This window comes from Gossypium arboreum, chromosome 9, assembly GCF_025698485.1.
Source record: "Gossypium arboreum isolate Shixiya-1 chromosome 9, ASM2569848v2, whole genome shotgun sequence".
Classification (NCBI taxonomy): Eukaryota; Viridiplantae; Streptophyta; class Magnoliopsida; order Malvales; family Malvaceae; genus Gossypium; species Gossypium arboreum.
The window spans coordinates 85,995,500-86,020,541 of NC_069078.1; the positions used below are offsets into that span (position 1 = coordinate 85,995,500).

A 25,042-nucleotide genomic window follows, 5' to 3' on the forward strand; every position below is an offset into this window, starting at 1 on the left:
CCCTGAAAATAGACTCATATTCTTCCATTAAACTTCAAAGCCCTATTATACTCATCAATGGCAAATATCAAACTATTCAATGGTTTTGCAAAATAGTCCTCTCATTAGATAGATTAAGCAACAACGATCCCGAAAATATAAAAATAATTAAAAACGGGACTAGAAATGCCTACCATGCATTAGCTGAAAGTTGAAAGCTTCTTCATGGCTTCTCAAGCCTTCATATTCGGCTGGTAAAAAGAGAATGAAAAAGATGACACCTTGATTCTTTTATTATATTCATTTTATTATTATTTTTAACCAATTTACAATATTAACCTTTATACACTTTATTTATTACACCAAATGCCAAGCCATCATATCCCACTATCTCTTTAATGGGCTAATTACCAAATAAGGACTTCTACTTTTAAGTTCTATATCTATTTAATACCTTTAGGTTATAGAACACAACTTTTGCATTTTACACAATTTAGTCCTTTTTGTTTAATTAACTATCGAAACGATAAAATTTTTCAACGAAACTTTAATACCATCTTATTGCCACTACGTAAATATTTATAAAAATATTTACGACTCGGTTTATAGAAACAAGGTCCCGATACGTCATTTTCTAAACCCACTTGACCTTAGGGTCATACCACTTGAACTTAATAAATCGCTTATAAAACAAAAATCACAATATCAAAAACATTTTTAAAATCACAATTAACTCGTAAATATTAAATATAATATTTACCAACCTACTCGTTCGAATTTGGTGGCCCCGAAACCACTGTTTCGATCAACTCTAAAAAAACGGGCTGTTACACATACTGAGTTGTAAAATGTAGGTATGGTATTTCAATGAGGAAAACCATACTGAGTTATGAATTGTGGCATTGAACAATGATGTAATTCGTAAGCTGTTTCCTAATTTGATAATAAGTAATACAAGAGAAGTGAACTAAATGAAAGAGATTGAGTAGTTGTTAATGTTGAGCTCAACTATGTGAAGTATTATAACAGTGGTTGTGAATGGCAAGAAACTTTAGTAAATGTTTTGGTATTGTTTGGAAATATTATGTTTGATAAGCGTTACTTTTAAACTTATGAACTTACTAAGCTTCAATAAGTTTACTTGTGTGTGTTTGATATTTTTATGTAGACTGAATTGAAGTGAAGTTGGTAGATCAGATCAACACAACAAGGCATACTATCCAGATCAATTCTGGTAGCTTTTGTTTTATATTTAAAGATTTATATGGCATGTATAGAGTTTAAATGAATTGAGGTAAAGATGTTGTAAACTAGTTAACAATATTTTATACTAAAACAGTTTTTGGTTAGTAGCAGTAGTTTGACTTTGAAAATTCACCATAAATTATGAAAATATAATTAGAGGTCGAATAAGATATGAAATTAAAGCCTATTAAATCTAGCTTGACATAGAAGAAACGATGTAAGCAAAAGACTTTCATATCAGGAGATACTTGAATTTTTGTGAGATAAGGTCAGAGTGATTTCTAGCTCCCCTATTCTGACTTGTAAAAATCATTAAAAATTGTACAAAAATAATTATGAACATAATTTATATGTTTAGATTCCTTAATGAGTTTATTTTCAGGAGAAACAACAGATAATATTATTTGAATTCTGTACAGAGAGATAACTAAATTTTAGTGAAGAGTGGTCAGAACTGTCGAGCAGTGAAACAGGGGAGATTTTAAAGAATAAACTGTACTTATTGGCTTAGCCAAAAATTCTGAAAATTTTATTTTAGGAAGATACATGAGTCTAGTTTTAAGAAAAATTAGCGGATCTTAATTTTGAGTTCTGTAGCTCCAGATATAAATAATTTAGTGACTATGACTCGAGTGGACAGCTTTTATGTGAATATAGATAAATAATAGAATTTTTGTATAATTGTTTCGTAAACTTTGGTAACATCTTATAACCCTGTTCTGATGACAAATTTGGGTTAGGAGTATTACATAACATCAGAGTTTATTTATAACATTGCACATTACTTCAAATTTCATGTATAATTTTGATATTTATCCTTAAGAGAAAAAAATTAATATTAAAATTATTTAATAACTCAATCATAAATAGAGTGATATAATCATAAAAATATATTTAGACTAATTTTTTTCAGAAATGCCCAATCGCTCAAATTCAATTTTTAGATATTTAAATTTTATTTAAATATTTTATATAAAAATAATAAAAGATAAAAACATCATTATATTAAAATCCGATTTTTATGTAATTTTTATCATGTTATCGTAATATCAATTTAATTAGAAATATTATATATATATATATAAGTACAGATATAATACGTTAGAAATATTTAAGAAAATAATGTCTACATTCAATGAATGTAGAGGAAACTCAATAGCCTTTCAAGGATCACAAGAGTCAGTCTGTTTCACGACAAATACAGAATGTAATATTATTGTAATTTCATAGTCTCAATATTATTGTAATAATAATTTCATTTTTTTAATTTCATGGATGGTTTTATACATTTTATGATGTAGATTATCATTCTTAAATTAGAATAAAACTAAATATATTTCATTATAAAATTAGTATTTAGGGCATATATATATATTTGATATTTGGTGATAATAATATTTGTAATATTAGAATCCGTATGACGGCTTGATGGTCAAGAATATTCATTGTCCTAAGTGTGGCCTGGATTTAAATCGCATTAATAGTGTTTGTTGTTCAGACTTTACTCTGTTATTGTAATTCACAAAAAAAATTATAATATTAATTCAATAATTTAAAATAGCAACGATAAATAACATTTATTTATTTTTATTAAACATTAAATTTATTATAGATTATTATAATATTTATTTTTATAAAATATTTAAAATTACTTATAATTATCTTCTTAATCTTTAAATAAAATATAATACATTTTGCCAAACTCACTTTATCCTACACTAATAACAATATCAATACATTTGAGTTAAAGGCTGAATTCACGTGTGTGTGTATATATATATATTACGATTTCTAAATCTACTACTGATTTCTTTTAACTTTATAATGGTGGTGGGTCTCAAAATTTTATGCGTACATTAGACACAATGATATTTATACAGAACATGTTTTACGTGTTTAATATGGATTTGATTGAAGCTGGTCAACATTAAGTGCTACTTCAGACAATCATTGTCTATCATTTTTTACAGAGGCTTCATTAGTTAACACATAAACTTTGCTACAATAAATTTTTGTTAATTTATTGAATATAAATAATTAAATAATTGATTTTAAGTTTATGATTTAAGAATAAAGTTAAAATATTATTATTTAATTGAATTAATGGTTTTTTGTCTTTTCAAAGTATTTATTTAAAGGAGTCTAATAATTAATTTTTATGTTTTATAAGTTTAAATCAATTTTTTAAATTCATAAAGTCTGAAAACAAATTTTTAAATAATTAAAGTAGATAAATTAAAATTTCAATTTTTTAAAAATTAAGGGATGAATTCAAAATAACTTCTTTATATATATATAGATATTATAATTTTATTATATCCACATTACCATCAAAATTAGTCATTACAATTATTAAATTAAATGATTAACTAGGCTCAATGATAAGTTTAGACACTACTGTTTACATCTTTTGTCAAAATAACTGTAAATATATTTTTAGGTCTTTCTTGGCCATCAACTTTTATTTTTTTAAATTATTTTTATCGATTTGATGAAAATACCTTTAAAATAGTTAATAGGATAATGTGAAATTTTATATGAAATATCTGTAACGAGATATAATGTGTGCATTCATTTTGAAAACTTTTTTAGATAGTTATGTTTATTTTCTTTAAATTAAGAGTTACTTTTTTTGTGTAAGATTTGTTTTATTATTTTTCACATGTAATTATTTTAGTGGATTATCTAAGTGATAAATTACATTTTATTAAAATATTCCACATCATCCTTGAACGTTGTTTTCATTAAATTTGTTAAAGAAAAAATAAAATTGATGCTAAAATACTCAAAATTTAATTAAGACTATTTCAACAAAACATATAAGCATTAATGACTAATTTTATCATTAAACCAATTAACTCAAAAACTAAAACAAATTCGATCACATAATTTACATAATTTACATAACTAAAACTTGACTTAAACTTCCGACCATTTAAATTCCAAAACCTTATGATTCATTTAGCCAACCTTCACTGAAAACCTCTCTATATTCATAATTATTTTAGTGGCGAAGAACTTAAAAATCGAGGCTGTTTTCTTTTGGGATGCAGATTTATTATTACACTAATAATCATCTAATTTTATCTTTTCGATCATCAATTAATTAACATTAACATTAAAATAAAAATATTCAGAAATTCAAGATATACACAGTAATCGTTTTGTTTTTTTTCAAAAAAAATTACGTACTGTTATGAAATGGTTTCAATATTTTACTTTTTGGAATAATAGAACGGACTATTGAGCAAGGTGGTGGCGGAATTTGAAATGGGTTTGGGTAACAAATGAGTCATCAACCCAGCCATAAATCATTAACCAAAAACTTTGAGATCCAGTCAGAAGCAAAAGCTATAAAGAAATCAACAATTTATTGAACTCTAATGAAATGAATAAGTAACCAATCTGATTACACACACAGTAGAGATAGACAAGCAATACAGTACAATACCAAGAAACATAGTGGGATTTACCAAACAAAAATGAAGACTTTAAAAGAACAGATTAATTGCTATCTTTAAACTTGGAAAGGCCAAGGCCAGTTCTTCAAATCCTCATCTGCAACTTTCCCATTCCCCTGTTTCAATGAACCGCCATTGCCCACCCCGTGGCCTTCCACCAAAACATAGTACCTCAACACAAACGCCAGCCCCAAAACCACCCACTGCAAGAAGAAAACAGCCACGCATAACCCGCCAGCCAGTTTCAATATCAAAACACCATCATCTTCCCTCACATAAGACCTCAAGTACCCCAAGAAATCCGACGTTCGGGTCATGATAAGAACCGAAACAGAGCCTTCGAATATTGATGTCAGCACCATCGACACCATGTAAGCCAAGTAGCGTTTGTTGGAACCCGAAATGGCGACGGAGCAACCCAAGACGGCGGCGGCGATGGTGATGACATGGAGGAGGATAAGGAAGAATCCACACAGGGAAGGGAATAAGCGGAGGGAAAGGGTGAGGAAGATGCAACTGGAGGCGGCTCCCAATAGAAGGTAATTGCTGATTAAGAAGATTTTGTGGGTTCGTGTGTGGGATTGTGTTACTGAATTCTCGACTGAGAGACCCATTGATAAGAACTTGGGATTTGAGTTTTATGAGAGAATGAAAAGGAAAAGTGTTTGAATCAAAATTTCAAGCTTGAAATTTTGTTTTCCTGGAAAAGATTGAAGTTTTTTGATGAATGAAAGTAAGAAGACCTAGCAGAGTATATAAGGGGTTTTGAATAACGTTCGAATTTATGTACCAAAAGATGTTAACGTTCGAATTTTTCAAATGGATAAAACTGGAAATGTGAACGTTGAGAAAGAAATTCACAAGCTTTGTAACGGCTAGTTTTAGCTCTTTTTATTCTTTTATTACAAAGTGCTTCAACAAAATAAAACAAATATACAGCCTGTCTTTTATCTCCTTTTTTTTTTTTCATTTTGTTTTTGAAAATGGTGGCCCGAAATTACTTTTTCTAGGGTAAATATATATTTTGGTTCCTAAACTTGGTTTTAAGGTTCAAATTGGTACTTAAGGTTTTTCTTTTGTCTAATTAGATACTTGAACTTGGCTGTTTGGTTCAAATTAATATCTGAACTTGGCTTTATAGTTCAAATTGGTTTAAATAAGTTATTTACTATAAGTACTAATTTGAAAAAAAAACCAAGCTTATGTGCCAATTTGAACTAAGATGACAAGTTCATATATCTAATTGGAAAAAAAATTTAAGTACCAAATTAAATCTTAAAGCGAATTTCAAGTACAAAATATATATTTACCATTCTTTAAATAATAGTACATGTTTAAATTTCATTTTATATTTGCTTTCAAAATGAATGAATTAAATTAAAATTTAGATATTATCAAAAATTAAAATTAAATTTATTTGCTAAAAACAAAGTTTGAATCTTCTGTACGGTTTTATTCAAATAAAAGAAATTAGATTTTTATAAATTTGAATACTATAACCAGTTATGACATTTTAAAACATCCTCTAAATATATATATATTGAAAAAAAACTACTTTGCATATCCGTGTGTTTATTAAAATACGTGTAATTATTTTTATGAATTTATTTAATATTTTATAATGTTTCAACAATAATTTATTATAAAAATTAAATCATACTGATGTTGTAATGCCCCAATTTTCGGGAATTCTGTGAATGTTGGCATAGGCTTAATTATGTTAGTGGGCCTCTAGAAGGCCCAAGCTTAAGATAGAACCCGACAATTTTAGTTAATTTTTGTTCCATAAGAAAAAGGGGGTGAAATTATGAAATAGGACCTATGTGAAAATGTTTGAAAATGCTATAGGCTAAATTGAAGTGGCCAAATAAATAGGAGTGCAAAATAGGAGGATTTGCATGACAAATCTCTCATTTTACATGAAGTGGCCAGCCATCATGTTGTTGTAGACAATATGAGCACTTGATATCCATAATTCATGGTACAAATTGATAATGAGTTAGGTAAATGTTCCATGATAATGGATTAGGTAAATATTCCATGATAATGGGTTAGGTAAATGTTCCATGATAATGGTTTAGGTAAATGTTCCATGATGGGCATTTCATGTCTTTTGTATTAAAGAATTAAATGGATGAAATATGAAATTTTATTAAAAGAAAAAGGGGTGAAAAGAACAAAGTTTTGTCCATCTTTGTTCATCATAGCCGAAAGTTAGAGAAGAGAAAGGAGAGGAGAAAACTCTTGAATGTTCGGTCACTTTGGGAAGAAAATTGAAGATAAGTTCATGGTAGTTTGCTTCTATCTTGATGTTCATGAGTTCTTCTTGATTCTACCTTAACTTTTGAAGCATATTTTGGTTTTTAGTTGTGTTGTGAGCATTTAGTCATGAATTAAAATGAAGGAAATGATTGTTGTTTCATGTTGTTTTGATGAAAAATGGAAGATAGGTGAAGTTGAGCCAAACAAATGAACATGTATGTGCCTTAGATGCTAAGGGGAAAAATCGGCTAAGATGTTGTGCTTTAAAATGATGAAATGGAGATTATACTTAAGTAAAATCATAGATATGTGATGATTGATTGGTGATATACATGTTTAAATAACAAGCATGCAAGTTAGGTATGAAAGAGTGATTTGGTAATAAATCTGCTTGGGACAGCAGCAGTAACGTGAATTTGGAAAATCACCATAAATTGTGAGAGATGAGTTAGAAGCTGCATAAATTATGTAATTAAAGCTTAATGAGTCTAGTTTCAAATGGAATAAACTAGAACATATTTTGAATTCTGTACAATGAGAAAATTTATTCGTAATGAAGAGTGGTCAGATTAGTCAAACAGTGAAACATGAGAAAATTTAAGAAAAATCTGGTATTGATTGGCCATACCAAAAATTCTGAAAATTTTATGGATAGAAGATATATGAGTCTATTTTCAAGGAAAATAAACGGCACTTGATTTGGAGTTTCGTAGCTCCAGTTATAAATAATTTAGTGACTGTTGCTCAGGAAGACAGCTTGCAGTGAAATTATGATTATGTGGTAAACATTGACAAAAATTTGTTAATGAGTTGCTTATTGTTTTCTTATAAGCTTACTATGATCCGTAGGTGTGGTTGGCGAATATTGTAAGGGGTTAATCGTAGTTTGTATTTGAATAGTTAGATTAACGTGTTAGTAATCCAATTGTAGGCGGTTCGTGTGTGGATCTCGCCAAGATATCGTCGCAAAGCAGTGTGTAATTGACACCTCTCATAGAATAGATTGGCAAAAGCGAAAAGTCGAAATGCCGAAAAGTCAAGATTTTGGGAATTTGCGAGTGTGCGAATGCTCGTAAGATAGTTGGGTTTGTATATTTGGTAATCTAAAGTAATAAACTGCAATACGCGCGATTTCGTACATTTTGATAATTTGGGCTTAATGGGCCAAAGATCGGGTTCATGGGCCAACGGCCCAATTCGATAAGTATCTTGTGGTAAGTGTTCGATAGTACGTAAATAGTTAGGATATGCATGAAAACCCTAAAAGTAGCTAAATTACTATAATACCCCTATGTATGGAAAATTATTATTATACCCCTAGGTGCAAAATTACCGTTATACCCCTAGGTTAATTTTGACCAAAAGCATGACGATCGATTACGTATGATGTATGCCATGATTATATATCTGCTGCATGGGGACATGGGTTATATTATGGAGGAAGCGTCCCGGTGGCTATGCCACAATTATCGATCTGGTGGCTCGCCACATATATCTGATACGGTGGCTATGCCACGATTATTCGATCTGGTGGCTCGCCACATATATCTGCTCGGGGCTCGCCACAATATCAGATCTGGTGACTTCGTCACAATATCTAGCACCTCACTGCGATTTCGTGGTGTGTAGCGGTTGGGTGGGTCGAGTAGTCTCCCACATGGTGTAAGGCTGATGCACGGGTGTTATGTATGAATCTGGGTTGGGTTTCGCATAAACATGTAATATCTGCTCGCTCATTATGGGCCTATGGGCTCTATTCAGATTTGCTCGGCTAAGGCCAACTTATTCTATTTTGTGGTTTGAGCTAATATAGGCTATGGTTGGGTTAATTTACACACGAGTTTTCCCAAACTCACCCTTTTATTTTCATCCACGCAGTAATCCCCAACCATAGTGGGCTTGGAGTCGTGAGGGAATTGAGTGGCCACCCGCTCGAAAGTTTGATTTTCTTCGTGAACTGGACATCCTTTTATTTATGTTTGAAGTTTTGGGTTTTTAAATGTAATAAGGCCGCTTAATTATTTTTGATGGTTTTAATATGTATTACTAAGATAGGTATTACTTATTTTAACTGTTGAAATTAGATAGCTTTAGGGCGCGTTCTCAAAAACAACAATTGATTTCAAAATAACACGACAACAAGCAAAGCCTCCGCAATGAAAGTATTTTCCAAAATTAATCACTTTTCCTAAAAAGAACTTAATCAAATCGGTTTCCTAGAAATATCCATGACGTTAAGGTGTGGCAATGGCGGTATGCATGTCTAGGATTGGATCCGAAGGAGCTTGGTACTTAAGCGATCCGATGGACTCACCACCTCTTTTCCGGTTTCCTACCGGTGCATGACTTCCATTCACTTTAACCTATAATGAAATTATCTTTTAAAACACTAAGTAAGTTTTTCGGATCAACAATATAAAATATTTTGAACGCTTCGATGTGGCATGTCGGATCCGGTCATAACGTCTGGGCCGGGTTTGGGGTGTTACAGATGTGTTAGTAAGTACTAGGTGATAAATGTCTTAAAATTGATTCAAAACTAATAATTATTTAAAAATTTTGTTTATATATATATTGTTATATATGATATGATTTGATGTGTGAATGTATGCTATCATATATTTTAATATAATAAAACAATTTATTTTCCTTATTTATTACTTGATGAATTAGATAAAAATAAATGCTATATGTATTTGATTTCTAAATCAATTTAAATTAAAATATTATATGACATGAGCAACAGGTATATAAAATGATAATTAAATTAAATTAATAGTTATATAATGTGATTAAATTAAAATGTTATATAATGTAATTAAATTAAGTTAATAATGGATTCCAAAACTATCCCTTAATTCAATGTTTCCATATACGTCTCTGTACATTCTTTTATATGATATATATATATATATATATATATATAAATGTTATGATATATATGATTGTTGCATGTAATTATATTATTTTGTGATTTGTATTGAGATTTAAATTTTAATTATAATTTATTGCATTATGCATAATATGATTTATTATTTAAAATTTTATTATTGTTAATGTTAAGAAAATTATATTTAAAACTTAAATTAAAAAAATCACTTTATTTTGAAATTTAAAAAACTATTTAGAACTCAATATTTTTATATATACTCTGGTCGCTTTTTTTTATATAATATATACGATTTTTTCGAAAGAAAGATATATCAAACAAATTATTCTAAATGAATATTTTAATATATTGAACTTAACACTTGAGTCTAAAACCTACGTAAACACATAAAATCTCCACGATTTTTAGTCTTACAATCATTAAGATTCAATGTTTGAAGATGAGTGGTGCCCATGAGTTTTTCTTTGACTTGTATTTCTTCCGGTTTCATTTCAAATGTATTAAAATTTTATGCACTTTTCTTGTATTGGTAGACAGAGAATGCAGTTTAAGAAAAAGTTAATTGAATCTTAATTTAATTGATATGAATATTGTTGTGATTATAAGAAGATGTAAATTCGAATATACTAAAATTTTAAAAATGTATCACTAACATTAAGTTTGAAAGCAAATGGCAAATGCTAACAATATGATAGCGAGTAATATTTTCAGATAAGTTGTTTTGTGCATTTTGTGTTTTAAATAAGTATTAAATGATTTTCATTTTAATTTAAATGTCAATATGTTTTGATTATTTTTATGTATCTTAAGTCGTTTCAATTGATACTAACTCTAATGTATATGTATTAATCTATACTGAATTTTTAAAGTTTTAAATTATTTTTATTTTTATAATTACATTATGAGAATAATTTATATTAAAATAATTTTAAAAAAATTTTAAACACCAATAAAATCAAATCATGTCATCAAATTTTAAAGAAATAATATATATATATATATATTAGACAATCTCTTCCCAAACTCAATTTACTTTAATTAAATTATTTAAAAACTAAAATTTATTCTTTTGCATTATTATTAAAAATATAACCATTCGTCATTTTGTTGACGTACTTTGATTCTGCCGAGCGCTTGACGAATATAGGTGGAAAGGTAAATCAACCGGCTGGTAGATCACACAAATGGCAACCTTAGATAGCACAGTTCAGATCTGCTTATCGCTACCACACAAACCAATGATAGGTTGATTTGGGACGGAAGATGGATTCATTGATATATCATGTGTGATCGGGAAGCTTATACGAGATCCGTCGAGAAGTTGTATTTAAGTTCTTTTCGAAATAGTATTGGTGCCCTTCTAAAATCATTACGCACCACAGCTTCTGTTTGCAGTTCATGCCATTGATGAGAAGGTACGAACCGTCGGGATTCAAAATTCAAACTCATATCTGTTATCATTCGAGGATATTTGTATGGGAGAAAGAATCAAGCTGGGCATTTTTAATTCATTTTTGGGCTTTGTTTATCAGAATATCTTCTTGGAAATTGCAATGGATTTTAGCTTTTCGAAGGCCCAAATTCTGCAACCACCTGGAACTTTCTTTTTCTTTCCATCCAAACAGCAACAAAATGTATCATATCAGACCCAACGTTTTCAGAGCATTCTCGATTCTGTCCACGTGTCACCACCCAACCCCCAAGCTTGCACCACTCACTGTCACACTTCGCTCTCGTTTCTTCTAATGACACTCCTTATATTTTCTCTAGCTCAGCTTAACGCCTTCGATTTGCCTTCTTCACAAAGAATTTTAGGTGTTTTTCTTTATTTCTCAGTTTCTCAATCTAAAAAAACCCTTCTTTATTCACTTCCAATTATAATTGTTGATATCTTTTATTACGTACGCTTGCAAAAATGGCGTCTTCGACTGCCCAAATCCATGTCCTTGGAGGTATGGGTTTCGCTTCTTCGAGAAAACCCAACCAACATTCATCCAGAACGGTTTTCTTCGGGCAGAGACTGGGGAAAACGTCGCCGTTAAGCGCCACCTTCTTACGACTTGCTAAAACCAAAAACAGCAACGGTAAACGGTACAATGTTGGGCCGGTGAGAGTTGTAAACGAGAAAGTGGTGGGAATCGATCTCGGGACAACTAACTCCGCCGTGGCGGCCATGGAAGGGGGGAAACCCACCATAGTTACCAATGCGGAAGGGCAAAGAACGACGCCGTCGGTGGTGGCGTATACAAAGAGTGGAGATAGGTTGGTTGGGCAGATAGCGAAACGACAAGCCGTGGTGAACCCTGAAAATACGTTTTTCTCAGTGAAGAGGTTTATTGGAAGGAAGATGTCGGAAGTAGACGAAGAAGCCAAACAAGTTTCTTACAAGGTTATCAGAGATGAAAATGGAAATGTTAAGCTTGAGTGTCCTGCCATTAGTAAACAATTCGCCGCCGAGGAAATTTCAGCTCAGGTATATTATATCGCTTGCTTCTTACTTGAGTTGATTCAGTTATTAAGTTATTTAATTTGGCGCTTGTAATTGTAATTGCTGATATAGATAGTTGTAACTTAAAAGGAAAAGCAACTTGAGTTAGAGTTTGATTCAACAATAATTGAGTCGAATTCGAGATCTTTATCTGAACTCGAATAGCTTATGAACATCAGTGTCTTGTATAGTCATTGTCTTGGTTCTGTGTTAGAAATTTAAAATCTTTCTATGTTAAAGGATTGTTTTTACTTTTGGATATAGGTATTGAGAAAGCTTGTTGATGATGCCTCGAAGTTTTTGAGCGATAGTGTGACCAAAGCTGTTGTTACTGTCCCTGCTTACTTCAATGATTCCCAAAGGACAGCAACAAAGGATGCAGGCCGAATTGCTGGGTTAGAAGTGCTCCGGATTATCAATGAACCTACTGCTGCCTCTTTGGCATATGGGTTTGAGAAAAAGAACAATGAAACCATCCTTGTTTTTGATCTTGGAGGTGGTACTTTTGATGTATCAGGTACATTGGCTTCTCGAGAAACTCTCTGCTTGCATCATTAAATTCTATGTTACAGTGTGTGACTTAGTAGTTCTTCTTTTATTGGTAAAACCCTGAAGATTTAACACCAGCAAATGCTTTGTTGTGTATCTGTTTATATGTTACAGTGCTAGAGGTTGGTGATGGAGTGTTTGAGGTGCTCTCTACATCTGGAGACACACATTTGGGCGGTGATGACTTTGATAAGGTAGGTATATGGATGAACGGACATTCTCCTTTGTGTTTTGTATTGTTCTAGTGCTGAAGCATGTCATTGTAACTTGTCTCACTTGCAGAGAATTGTTGATTGGCTTGCCGAAAACTTTAAGAGAGATGAAGGGATAGATCTTTTGAAAGACAAACAAGCTCTTCAGCGGTTAACTGAAGCAGCTGAGAAAGCTAAAATGGAGTTATCAACTTTGACTCAGACAAATATAAGGCATCACTCTCCCCCTATTTTTTTTGTCTTTCATTTGTGAAGAATTCTTTGTGTTGCTTATTAACGGAGCTTTTTTCTTTTTTCTGTTCCAGCTTGCCTTTCATTACTGCCACTGCAGAAGGGCCTAAACACATCGAGACCACACTTACCAGGGTTAAGTTTGAGGAATTGTGCTCAGACTTACTTGACAGGTAGGTTTTACTACTTTGATCTGTTTATTTTAAACAAAAAAAAAAAAGGTGAGGCAAAATCATGTTGCTCTTAAAATTTGGGCCTAATCTCTCGAGATTTTAAGTTTCTTGTCTATTTAATATATTTGTAGGCTCAAGAAACCAGTAGAGAACGCCCTGGGGGATGCAAAACTTTCCTTTAAAGACATAGATGAGGTGATTCTTGTTGGTGGTTCAACACGAATCCCGGCTGTTCAGGAACTTGTAAGGAAGATGACTGGCAAGGAACCTAATGTGACAGTCAATCCAGATGAAGTTGTCGCCTTGGGGGCTGCAGTTCAGGTGGGTTTTTTCGAGTTACATTGAAAGTTCTAAATTACTGTCTTCCTTTTGCAGTTGAATGTGTTAGTGTGGGTTATAGATTTTGCTATGACTTGTCTTATTTTTAACGTTATTCCTTCTTTCTCCTAATTGTTGTAGGCTGGTGTTTTAGCTGGAGATGTCAGTGATATTGTGCTTTTGGATGTGACACCATTGTCACTTGGTCTAGAAACTCTTGGTGGTGTTATGACCAAAATTATCCCAAGAAACACTACGCTGCCAACCTCCAAATCAGAAGTGTTTTCAACCGCTGCTGATGGTCAGACAAGTGTCGAGATTAATGTACTTCAAGGTGAAAGAGAGTTTGTTAGGGATAACAAATCTCTGGGCAGCTTCCGACTTGATGGGATCCCACCAGCACCACGTGGAGTTCCGCAGATTGAAGTCAAATTTGACATTGATGCCAATGGTATCCTTTCCGTCACTGCTGTTGATAAGGGAACTGGGAAGAAGCAGGACATCACTATTACCGGTGCCAGTACCTTGCCCAGTGATGAGGTATGCATATCTGATATTTCTGTTGTGGCTCAGATGAACTGCTCTTAAATCTTAAGCTGTTCCACAAATTATATTGGAGATGCCTTTGTTTGATGAACCATTTCCGAATTCTGTCATAATATGCAGGTTGATAGAATGGTAAAGGAAGCTGAGAGGTTTGCACAGGAGGATAAGGAGAAAAGGGATGCTATAGACACGAAGAACCAGGCAGATTCTGTTGTATACCAGACAGAGAAGCAGCTGAAAGAACTTGGAGATAAGGTACCTGGTCCAGTCAAAGAGAAAGTAGAGGCAAAACTGCAAGAGCTCAAGGATGCCATTTCTGGGGGCTCGACACAAGGTATGAAAGATGCCATGGCTGCCCTCAACCAAGAAGTAATGCAGCTTGGCCAGTCACTCTACAACCAACCCAGTGGTGGCAGTGCTGCTGGCCCTACACCTGGTGGCGAAACTGGACATTCAGATTCATCAAACAAGGGGTCAGATGAGGATGTAATTGATGCAGATTTCACTGACAGCAAGTGAAAACGGGTTTCAACCATGAATGAGGACTCATTTCTAATTCCGATATGGAGGTTTGGGATTGAATTTTGTATCAAGTTTTGTTTCATGCTAGTGAAAGAAAAGTAGAAAAACCAATTTTAGGATTGTAGAGGATGTAATACCATATGTAGAATGCCAAATAGTAAATTTGTCTGGGTGATGAGCCTGTGATATAAGTTGTTCAGTAAGATGGATATCCTGAATTCACACTTGTATATAATGAATGAATGTTAACGGATCTTGTATCGAGCATTGCCTTCTCTGTATAAGTAGTAACATCATCGATTATTTGCTTTTCTCAAATCTGAATGGAATCATTATCACCTTACAAGATTATTGATGTATGTTCCCTTGAGAATTTTGGGTTAGAATTGGCTGAAATCCTAAATGGTACCTTAGAATTCAAAGCCATATAATTACATGTGTCACGAGTGCTGAAAAATATGCATCAATATTCAAGGTCCATCCATTTTTGACAAACACATGCATCACAGGGAAGCACCATAGCCAGAGTAAATAATACCATCCCCCTTTTCTAACACAATTATGGAGACAAAAAGCTTCTGAGAAAAGGAAAATAAGTCTTTCAGCTTTGAAGAGTTAAAAAATCTCCACTATCACTGTATCTGGTTAACTATCATAAAGTTGACGGCCATTTATTTTCAAGGATTAAGGTGGTGCTTGCATCAAGCTAATAGCTAATAGAGCTGGCAGAGGACTTGAATCCAACAGGAAGCAGAGCTTCGAGCAATACCAACCCTTTGTCCATTTCTATGCCACGTGCCCAAGGGGTAAGCAAGATAGGTCAATTATACGCAAGCATCACAAGATTGGACCGAAAAATGTCAACACCTAAGCAGATAAACAGAATGCTTCAATCTCTTATGCATAAAGACTGCATACCCTAATATTCCAGTTTTGCGGGAAAATGATAAATAACCACATAGTAATAGCATGTTGTTCATTGATAGTTAACAATGTGAAAATTAATCCATAACAAAAAAATGACATATGACTGCACCTATTTCTAACCAAAACCAACTTGGAAATCTGGAAATAATTACCAAACTTCTTTATTGGTTGTGGTTGATATGATTTGTTTGATGATTATTATAGAACTCCACTGATCTAACTTAATGTAGAGGACTTGTTTTTAGCGTTTAGACAGGTCAGTCTTTATGTAAACTCTTTGTTTACTATATCTGAGTGAGCCAGGTCAACTTGCATTCACCAATCTGATGATCAATTGAGATATTTTATTGCAAGAAAAATGTACTACACCTATGCTTCAGAGAGATCGGCTTTCTCATTCCTTGAAGCCATTGCGTCGCCAGATGGATCTTCTGAATCGGATGGTTTAGATTCATGCTTTGCAGCAGCCTGCAACACTCGGCTCTGAACATCTGACGATGAGGGTGAGGTTGGAAGTCCAATGCCATTGGTTTCTAACTTCCCAGAAACCCATGAAAATGCCTGAGCTCCAAATGTGACAGGAGCTAGCAACAACCTTCAAGAAGCATTTTAGTTAGATGAACAAACTGCTGTAGGAAGGATGAAGATTCTTGATCCTCTATCCATGAGTAAGATAATAACTATGCAAAATTACACATGAAATACCTAATAACTTAATGAGCAGCTAACTCATAGACGACCCAAACAGGAAGGCCAAGGTCAAACAATTCTACTTAATGTGAATAACCAACAGTCAAAAAGACATTTTTGACAAGTTCATAAGTTTTATTTAGTTCTCATCATTCTGCAGACAAAGAACATGCCACCCTCGAAGATAATGCATCAGCAACAGTTACCACAACCATTTTTTGACAATGGTATCATATAAGCTATACCGTTAATGTCCATATAGTTTGGACATGGGTATCAGACACGGGTGTTCAAGAAAAATCATGTATCTGAGCAATGTAGTTAAAAACAGTCTTTTTAACATCACGAATATCAGCATTGTAAGTGTTTTGAAGAGGGGTGTACCTTATGTCTTTCTTCAGATCCTCAGAGCTCTCATATGAAGAGACCCGCCCATAAATGGTCTGGTCAAAACACAAGCGACAATAATGAAGTTTTAGAATCACCAATATCAATAGGCTAAATTTATATGAACTGCTAAAGTATCATCTTCAAAGTAAAATATAGGAGAAATTGAACGAAGGATGTTCAGCATTAAAGCCTCAATTTACAACAATAGTTCAAAGCAACAGCAGTTTTTTTTTTTTTTTTTCCTTTTTTCCCAAATAGATTCAAAACATCAAAAGTTTGTTTTAATTTTGACAAACAAGGAAATTGATACCAAATACCAAGAACTTGACAACAACATGTTAAACCAGGAGGTTTGCATACCAGGACTAGGCCAAGAATGCCAATAAGCTGTAATGATTTCTCCCACTCTGAAAAAAGAAATGGAACATCAGTAAACATAAAAATGAAATAAAGTAAATAATTATGAAGTGCAAAATCATAGCAAAATACCTTGAAAATGATATTAACAAATAGAAACTTACCACAAATATGCATTACAGAAATACTAAGAAGTATAAAATGCATATTGGTTGAATACTTTGGGATAAGTCATAATCAATCATTGCTTCCAGGTTTCAATTTAACAAAAAAAGAAGGAATTGATATTTCGAGGAAGGACAAGATACACACCTAGCAGTGCGTATATTGCTGCTACTAAACCCTGCCACAAAGATACACATTAGCATTTGATGGTTTTAATTTTCAACTGATATGGTTCACATGTTTCATGTAAGGACAATGATGACATTGGACCACCTTACTAGATACCACACATACTTCCAATATTACTTGAGCTAGAGTAATAATAAGAATACCCTTCTTTAGATAGTACATAAAGTAAACTATAAAAACTATATATCACAAAAGGAACCTGAGACTTACCACACCATACCCAAGAACTTGCACCGGAGAAGGACTAATTTCTTCTAATATTGCCTCAGCTTCCTGTGGTGAACACAAGTCAAAATTCCTTACATTAATTAAAAATAAAATAAAAAACAGTTGAAAACATTTTATTCAAAAAATTCAAGGATGGCAATTTGGGATTCCTAGATCAGTAATAATTTGGTTTGGAAGTATCTTATATTAAGGTAGGATGTTCTAGCACTAGCCAATCAGATTTTAAGAATGGATGCTTAACAGAATATGGATATCTTAGCTGTTTGTTCCCCTATTTCTTCTTCATTGCACCATTACGTAGTCAGCAAGATAGACCCTTAATAGATACATGCGTCTATATGCAAATGGGAGTGTTAAGTGGTAGTATTTCTGTGCTCACTAACATTTGAGGTTGAAGTGGTTCTGCATTCATGTTAGCCTCTTCATCTATAATTAACTTCCTTTAGGTAGGATGCCAAAACAAAGTAGAATGCGGTTCACCCATTCTTTTGTTCAACCTTAACCTAGGTTTGTACGGTTAGTTTAGTGGTTGGAACATGTATAACCTCTAACCAGATGACATAAAATTTCAATTATAACCTTGGATAACCTTTCGAATTGGTAAAGCTTTCCCAATAGTTTAAAAAGGAAAGAATACTCTTCATTCAAACATATCATCCATGCTGAGGACGTGTAAGTTGTAACTTTTTGATACAGTTCTTTGAACATCAGCTGTAAAATAGCTATTGTACTTGGTAGCAGTAACATTAATATTGCAGATGAAATGAGACTAAACTACCTAAATCAATCAGATTAATGCAAGAGGAATTGATTATTTTCCGCACTGACCAAGTATATTCTAATAAAGTATGTTACTTTTCTCCATCCTTTATTCTTGGTCAAATATTTTATGGATAAACTTCGGGCAGTTCTGTCTATAACATACAAACTCAGAGGTAGTTGAGACCTTCTAATTGAAAGAGAAAGAAAATACAATCAATTAAATCATAATTTTATGAATCAACCTTGGGCATTTTCTATATAAAGACTTCCATAAATACCTCATTGAGTATAGTAAGCGCTGTCTCTGGTTTGAGTTCCTTAATTCGCAGTCCCTGATTGACCCAAGACTGGAAGCCACCCTGGACCAGATATGGTTTCTGTGATTTAAAACCCAAATTAAATATTAGTTTATGCAATCAGTTTCACAATACCGAAAAACCTACATAAGTCACCAAATGCTTTCTGTAAGTCCTCCAGAGGTTAGAAGATAGGATATCTAGGGGAAAAAAAAAGAGTTAGATTAGACCGAGAGAGCAGGCAACAATGCAATATTCAGATTCTGAAAAGATATATTAGGATTTAGGGATTTAACCATTTGGGGCCTGCATATTTATAAGTCTTAAAAAACTATATCAGACCAAATTAATTGAAAATTTCAACTTTAACTAGGCACCTATGCTGGTTATTTCAATTTGAACTGAACACATTCATGCCTTAGATCAAAGATTCTCTCAAATATCTAACTAGAATATTTCAGAGAAGGTACTGTAATATCTGTTGCATTCTAGTTGCCAGACACACGATGCTAAGATATGTATGTTAATTAATGAAAAGAAACACATACACCATCTGAGTTCCAGGTATCATAACTCTTCTTTTCCCCTAGTTTTGGGTATTTCAAAGCTATTTTCTTAAAGGAGAACTTTGAAAATTCAGAACTGCTTACCTTAACCCCAAGTTTTCTCAATGATCTTGCAATTCCTTTGGAACGACTACCATCAGCATCCATAATTATGACCTTTGACCTGTCCTACAAGTGGTAGAAAAAGAAAAAATATATTATGATATTCTATTCAAAGACCAATAACAATGGCCAGGCCCAGTAGTTAACTTTAGCTAGATACAATAAGAAGATTCTGGATGCGAATGATAAACCTTGGGACAAATAGAAATAGCTTAGCATAAGTTTATAGAAATGAGCTCAAGGTCTTCTTTCACTCTTTCTGCAAAGCTCTAGCTTAAAAAATGAACTAAAACCAGTGAAGAGGTAAACAATGAAAAACAAGAAGATACAAACCTCAACAATTTTCAAGTTTCGAATAACAGTGGCAATCAAGGTGTCATCAAGGTCCCTTCCGCTCTTCAATAGTTTCCGTATTGAGCCATTAACCTGAATGAAATGAAGACCACAAAAGGCAAAGCTTCAGGGAAAGTTAATAAAAGTAAATACTAATATGCATTGTTTATTTTGCAAAAAGCAATATTTGGCACTAAGCAACAGAGAAAATGTATTGAAAATTTGAATTTTAAGTAAGATAGTGATGTTCAAATCGACCTCAGGTAAAGATACACTAGCATAACGAGACCGAGCTGCTCGCCGAAGATCAGGAATGCCGTCTCTCTCCCTTAAGACCTTGACAAAGTTAATGCCCAAAAATAAGCCGCTTCAAATTCAACAGAATGGTAAAAACAACTTTTAACCTCACAGAAAATAATAGATTATTAACCATCTACAAAGGCAAATTACGCCCAAGGAAGAGGGCATGAGAGCACTATGAGAACTAAGTTAATTCTCTTTGAATAGGATCTCAGAATACATAACATAATTCATGTTAGAAAATAGGAAGCCCAAAACCCATTTGAGCTTTGCTCGGATGAGGGGTGGGTAGGTTTAATACAGAGATCCTAAGTTTGAGCTTTAGTACTTTATTGTCATACCCAGTAAAAAAAAAAAGGCAAAAAAAGTTTATGGTATCTTGCCTCAGGCCGGACATCAATAAGTAAAACATTCTCCTTTCCAGACAAGAGCTCCAAAGTTAGTTGAGGAGATAAATCCCCAGAGTAACCACCGTATGCCCATACCCGGTAAAACACCCTGCACAAATCTGATACAAAATATAAACTCCCCTTGCAAAAATGAAAATATTCTCTAAAACTTATAATGAAAGTGAGCACATAAGAACATTCATACCATAAAGTGGCTGAGGTGCCCGTGAGAAGGAAAAATGGGACAACGGGATCATTTGGGTCAAAGCCTAGACTCCTTTCCAGCCCCTCAATACCAATGTAAACCTGCTTACAGCAAACAGAAATTAAAAGAAGAAGAAGAAGAAGAAGCTTACAACAGAATAAATAATGAACTTGATGAAAAAAAGATCTATCCTTGAACTAGAAAATAGAATCCTAAGGGATTTTATAAGCTTGGACTCATTGTTCTATCTTTAGTAAAATAAATTCCTATCAGTCCCAACTACTCACTGATATCAACAAGCAGAAGTCTGTTAATGGATCATCTAAAAACGTTAAAACCAGGAGTATATGAATACCAAAGGATACCTGTTGCAGGGCATCCCCAATAGGCTTTAAGGCTTTTCCTGTTCTCTCTTCATACAAAGTCAGTGTGTCTTTGATCTCCGGTGGAAGACGCTCCTTGGCAGAAGCATAATAATATATGAAAGTGGAAGCCCCGTTTGATAAAGAATCCTCCACTACAACAATTGTACGCCTCAACAAGTCAACAGCAAATATGTTAGCTTTACTTGATGCTTCCTTCAAGTCATTTGACAAGTTTGAAAGCTTATTGTTAGCTAAAACTTGAGCATTATCTACAGCTTCAGAAGTACTCGTCTTAACAGAAGTTATAGAGGAAGTAATTTTTTCCAATAAGTTTTTCACAGCATTCTCTCCCTTGTCTAGCGAAGAGTTGACAGACTTGTTAACCCCAGCCAGAAAATCATCAAGACCAGTTTTCACACTGGATAGTGAATCGTTATCAAAGTTCACGAAGTTAGATGCTGCAGTTGGAGTTTCGGGTATTGTGTCAATAGTTGATATGGTTTCAGGTCCCTCCATCCCTGTGTAATTATTTACATTTTCAACCGACCTGTTTGACAAATCCACAAGTTTCTCTTCTGCAGAAGATATGCTAGAATTTTCAACATATTTCAGTTCTCCATCTGTGGGTGACATTATTGCTTCAACTGAAGAACTCCATGCATTAGAAATTTTGCATTTAACATCAACCAACTCATCTGGGCAAGAATAACTGTTAATCAGGTCCATGGATACTCGTTGTTCAGTGCTTTCAACAAAATCGGAGCAGAAAGATTTTGTTGCTTGTGGTTTAAAATACATTCTATGGAGATGATTTCCATTTGACATGCCCAAAGCAGATTTGTCTTGAGAATTACATCTGAACTGAAAGTCCTTCTCATATGGAGTGAAAGGCCGGAACCCTCCATGGAAAGAAATCTGCTAGAGGCATCATTTCAAATAACGAAGGAAAAACTTCTTAGACACAATTAAGCAATAACATTTTAAAGATATGTCACGATTCGGCAAATACATTTGTTACACAAGAAAATTTATACCTTGGCAAATGAAGCAAGATAAAACAAACGACATGAAAACTATGGCATTAAAAACTCCAAACAGGAGAAGATATAAGTAACCTTTGCTGACACACGACACTCCCTCAATGCAGCTCTATAGCTAACCAACTAGTACAAACTCGTCAAATACATGAATGAACTACTTCTTGAAAAACAATTAAGAAAAATTATTTTAAAGGTATGTCAGGATTTGGGAAAAAATGTTTACACAAGAAAAGGCATACCTTGAAAACGGAGGCAAGATAAACAAGCAACATATGATCTTCTACCAATATCCTAATAACATAAATTCTCAAAATGAATAGGACATATTAAAGGCTTCAAACAGAATAAGATATGGTCTTTACTAACATAAAGCATTCCCCTCAATGCAGCTTTATCCCTTACTAACCAACTAGGATAAACTCCTCAACCTTGAAATTGATCAAGTGTTTCATAAGCAGTTAAATTTCATAACTTGAAAGTTGAAACATTCAAGAATTAAAAAATGATTTAAACCCATTCACTCAAAAATGCAATACAATCGAGTCGGATAGTGTATAGAAGAGGAAAATTTATGGTTCAAGACAGTGAAAACTCCACCTGAGAATGTGAAGAACAACCAGCAGCGGCTGAGCAAACAGGCAACATTGATCAAATGTTTCCCAATAGCAAACAAAACTTGGTAAAATTCAACGAACTTTGGTATCCGCTAAAATTCAAAAAAAAAAAAAACACATCAATCTCCAATATGTAGACACCGGATTAATGAAAAACACCAAGATCAAAAGATGAAATCTGGGGAAAGAACAAAAAGGACAATTTTTTAGGAAAGTTCAGTCAAATGAATCAAAAGTATCAATCTTCGAGTATTTTTTTTTATATTTTCTTTACACTGATTCCTTTATTAGGTTTCTTCAAATTCAATCTCTAGACCATATTGCATTAAACAACACCCAAATTGCAGAAAAAAAATAACACCAAAAAGAACAAAAGGGTTCTTCAACATGGGATTCCCGAGAACTATATAAAAATCTAAAGATAAGATCAAATATCGAAATGGGTACCAAGTAATTCACTCACTAATGCAAGTTTATAACAAATTTGAAGGCAGCTGAAACTATAAACAAGTTGAGAAATGACTGAGTTGAAAATGAACTGTTTAATGTATAGTAGTGAGAAGGAAGGGGACTGGAGAAAAATGGGTGACGATGGAAAATCGTGTGGCTCGTTGAAGCTATTTAGCTTCTTCTTCATCTTTTTAATGGCTGACTTGGCGCCACCCTTCGCCACTTGTTTTGTGAGGGACAAGTTTTCATATTCGCGTTTCACCGTGGATTTTGTCTAGGGACGATAAAAAAACATTAAAATTATCTAAAACCGGTTTATTGAGTGGGTCATTAGCGAAAGTTCCACAAGGTACCCGAAATTTTACCACACCCCATGAACTCAAAACTTGAATGATTTAATTCAATTAGTTGATAATTTAAATTTGCTAATCTCATATTTGAATTTATCCGAATTCAAAATTCATCCGATATAAAATTAATTTAAACTCAATAAAATGATTCAACTAAGTATATCAAAATGATTCAACCATGATCATAATCAAGCCTAATTCAAACCTTATCATTTAAAATTAATAATTTAAAGTTTATAGACTTTAATACTAAAACATAAAACATAACTTTTAATTTTAATCGAAAATCCCATATTAAATTAAATTTAAATAATTAAATAATAAAAATTAGAGGAGAATACCGTGAGAGAAGTAAGAAGATCAATCTCTTTTAATCATACAACATGCATTTTAACAATATAATGGAGTTGAACTTTTATGCAGATCTTAATGAAATGTTGACGAATTTTATATGCGTTCTTAATAAAAGAAAATAAATTTATCAAATACTCAACCTAAAATGAAAAAAATATAAAGGGTGAACTTCATTGTAACGGCCTAATTTTCAGTGGTGTCGGAAATGGTGATTTGAGATCACTAAATTCGACAAATAAGATTGAACAAGATAGTAATTTAATATTTATGAGTTAAGTAAGAATTCAGAAGAATTTGTGAAATGGTGAAATTAGTGAATTAAAAGAATTTATTAGGTCAAACGGGTCAAAAATGAGATATCGAGACCTCAAAGTTGAAAATCGAGCTATAAATATTTTTATAAATATTTATGGAGTGTCATTGAGTTAGTATTAAAGTTTCGTTAGAAAATTTTAACGTTTGGATGGCTAATTAATTAAAAGGACTAAATTGAAAATAGCACAAAATTTGTTAAATTGTGAGTAAATAGCTTAAGTATTTAAAAGATGGATTTAAAGAGCAATTAGACCCAAAGGTTAATGGCTGGACGGTTTGGGTATGAAATAAGCAAGAAAACAATGTGAACAAGGGGCAAAATTGGAAATAGATAAAATTTAATAGTTAAATAATGATGTAATTGAAAAATCTAGACATTTCTTCATATTTTCTCAGCCAAAACGCCATAGAAGGTCTGGAGAAAGCTGGTTTTTTCATATTTTTACATCATGTGAGTTTAATTCTTGCTTTTTCTTGATAATTTTTATGTTTTTATGACTTTTACAATTAGGTCCACTTGTAGAATTCATTAGTTTTTTATTTTATGGGTGAAATTGGAAGTTACCCTGGATGGGTAATGGAATTTTATGATGAATTATTATGAAATTTAAGTTCTAATTTCATATTAAGGTGGTTTTATTAAGTGATTTTGATAGGAAATGATATTTAGGACCTAATTGTGAAAAAGTTGTGAATTGAAGGTTGCTGTTGAAATTCAGAATATAAAAGGTTTTGAAATAGTTTATAATGATAAAATAAAGTGTTAATTGAGAAAAATT

General features: G+C 32.7%; 3 protein-coding genes across 6 annotated transcripts; 1 reads left to right on the plus strand and 2 right to left on the minus strand.

Moving 5' to 3' along the window:
- Positions 1–4,593: 4,593 nt before the first annotated feature.
- Positions 4,594–5,436, minus strand: LOC108455725 (uncharacterized). The gene has a single exon (XM_017754262.2). It carries the CDS (start codon positions 5,297–5,299, stop codon positions 4,742–4,744), a length of 558 nt encoding a protein of 185 aa, XP_017609751.1. The 5' UTR covers positions 5,300–5,436; the 3' UTR covers positions 4,594–4,741.
- Positions 5,437–10,908: 5,472 nt separating this feature from the next.
- Positions 10,909–15,129, plus strand: LOC108455715 (heat shock 70 kDa protein 6, chloroplastic-like). Of its 2 annotated transcripts, XM_017754254.2 has the most exons (9): positions 10,909–11,252; positions 11,370–12,310; positions 12,590–12,842; positions 12,989–13,068; positions 13,157–13,299; positions 13,392–13,490; positions 13,622–13,811; positions 13,950–14,348; positions 14,475–15,129. In XM_017754254.2, exons 2-9 carry the CDS (start codon positions 11,753–11,755, stop codon positions 14,871–14,873), a joined length of 2,121 nt encoding a protein of 706 aa, XP_017609743.1. In that variant the 5' UTR covers positions 10,909–11,252; positions 11,370–11,752; the 3' UTR covers positions 14,874–15,129. The 2 variants fall into 2 exon arrangements, with proteins under 2 accessions (XP_017609743.1, XP_017609742.1); XM_017754253.2 differs by having other exon boundaries at positions 10,909–12,310.
- Positions 14,962–23,523, minus strand: LOC108455716 (calcium sensing receptor, chloroplastic-like). 3 transcript variants are annotated; one of them, XM_017754255.2, is made up of 15 exons: positions 23,258–23,523; positions 22,778–22,886; positions 21,141–22,055; positions 20,776–20,876; positions 20,565–20,679; positions 20,140–20,217; positions 19,882–19,974; positions 19,531–19,614; positions 18,863–18,961; positions 17,805–17,867; positions 17,553–17,583; positions 17,244–17,290; positions 16,878–16,936; positions 16,173–16,398; positions 14,962–15,743 (listed from the first exon to the last, which is right to left on the minus strand). In XM_017754255.2, exons 2-14 carry the CDS (start codon positions 22,823–22,825, stop codon positions 16,173–16,175), a joined length of 1,959 nt encoding a protein of 652 aa, XP_017609744.1. In that variant the 5' UTR covers positions 22,826–22,886; positions 23,258–23,523; the 3' UTR covers positions 14,962–15,743. The 3 variants fall into 3 exon arrangements, 2 of the variants coding, with proteins under 2 accessions (XP_017609744.1, XP_052874885.1); XM_053018925.1 differs by lacking the exon at positions 14,962–15,743 and having other exon boundaries at positions 15,836–16,398; XR_008270820.1 differs by lacking the exons at positions 14,962–15,743; positions 17,553–17,583 and having other exon boundaries at positions 16,317–16,398.
- Positions 23,524–25,042: the final 1,519 nt, after the last annotated feature.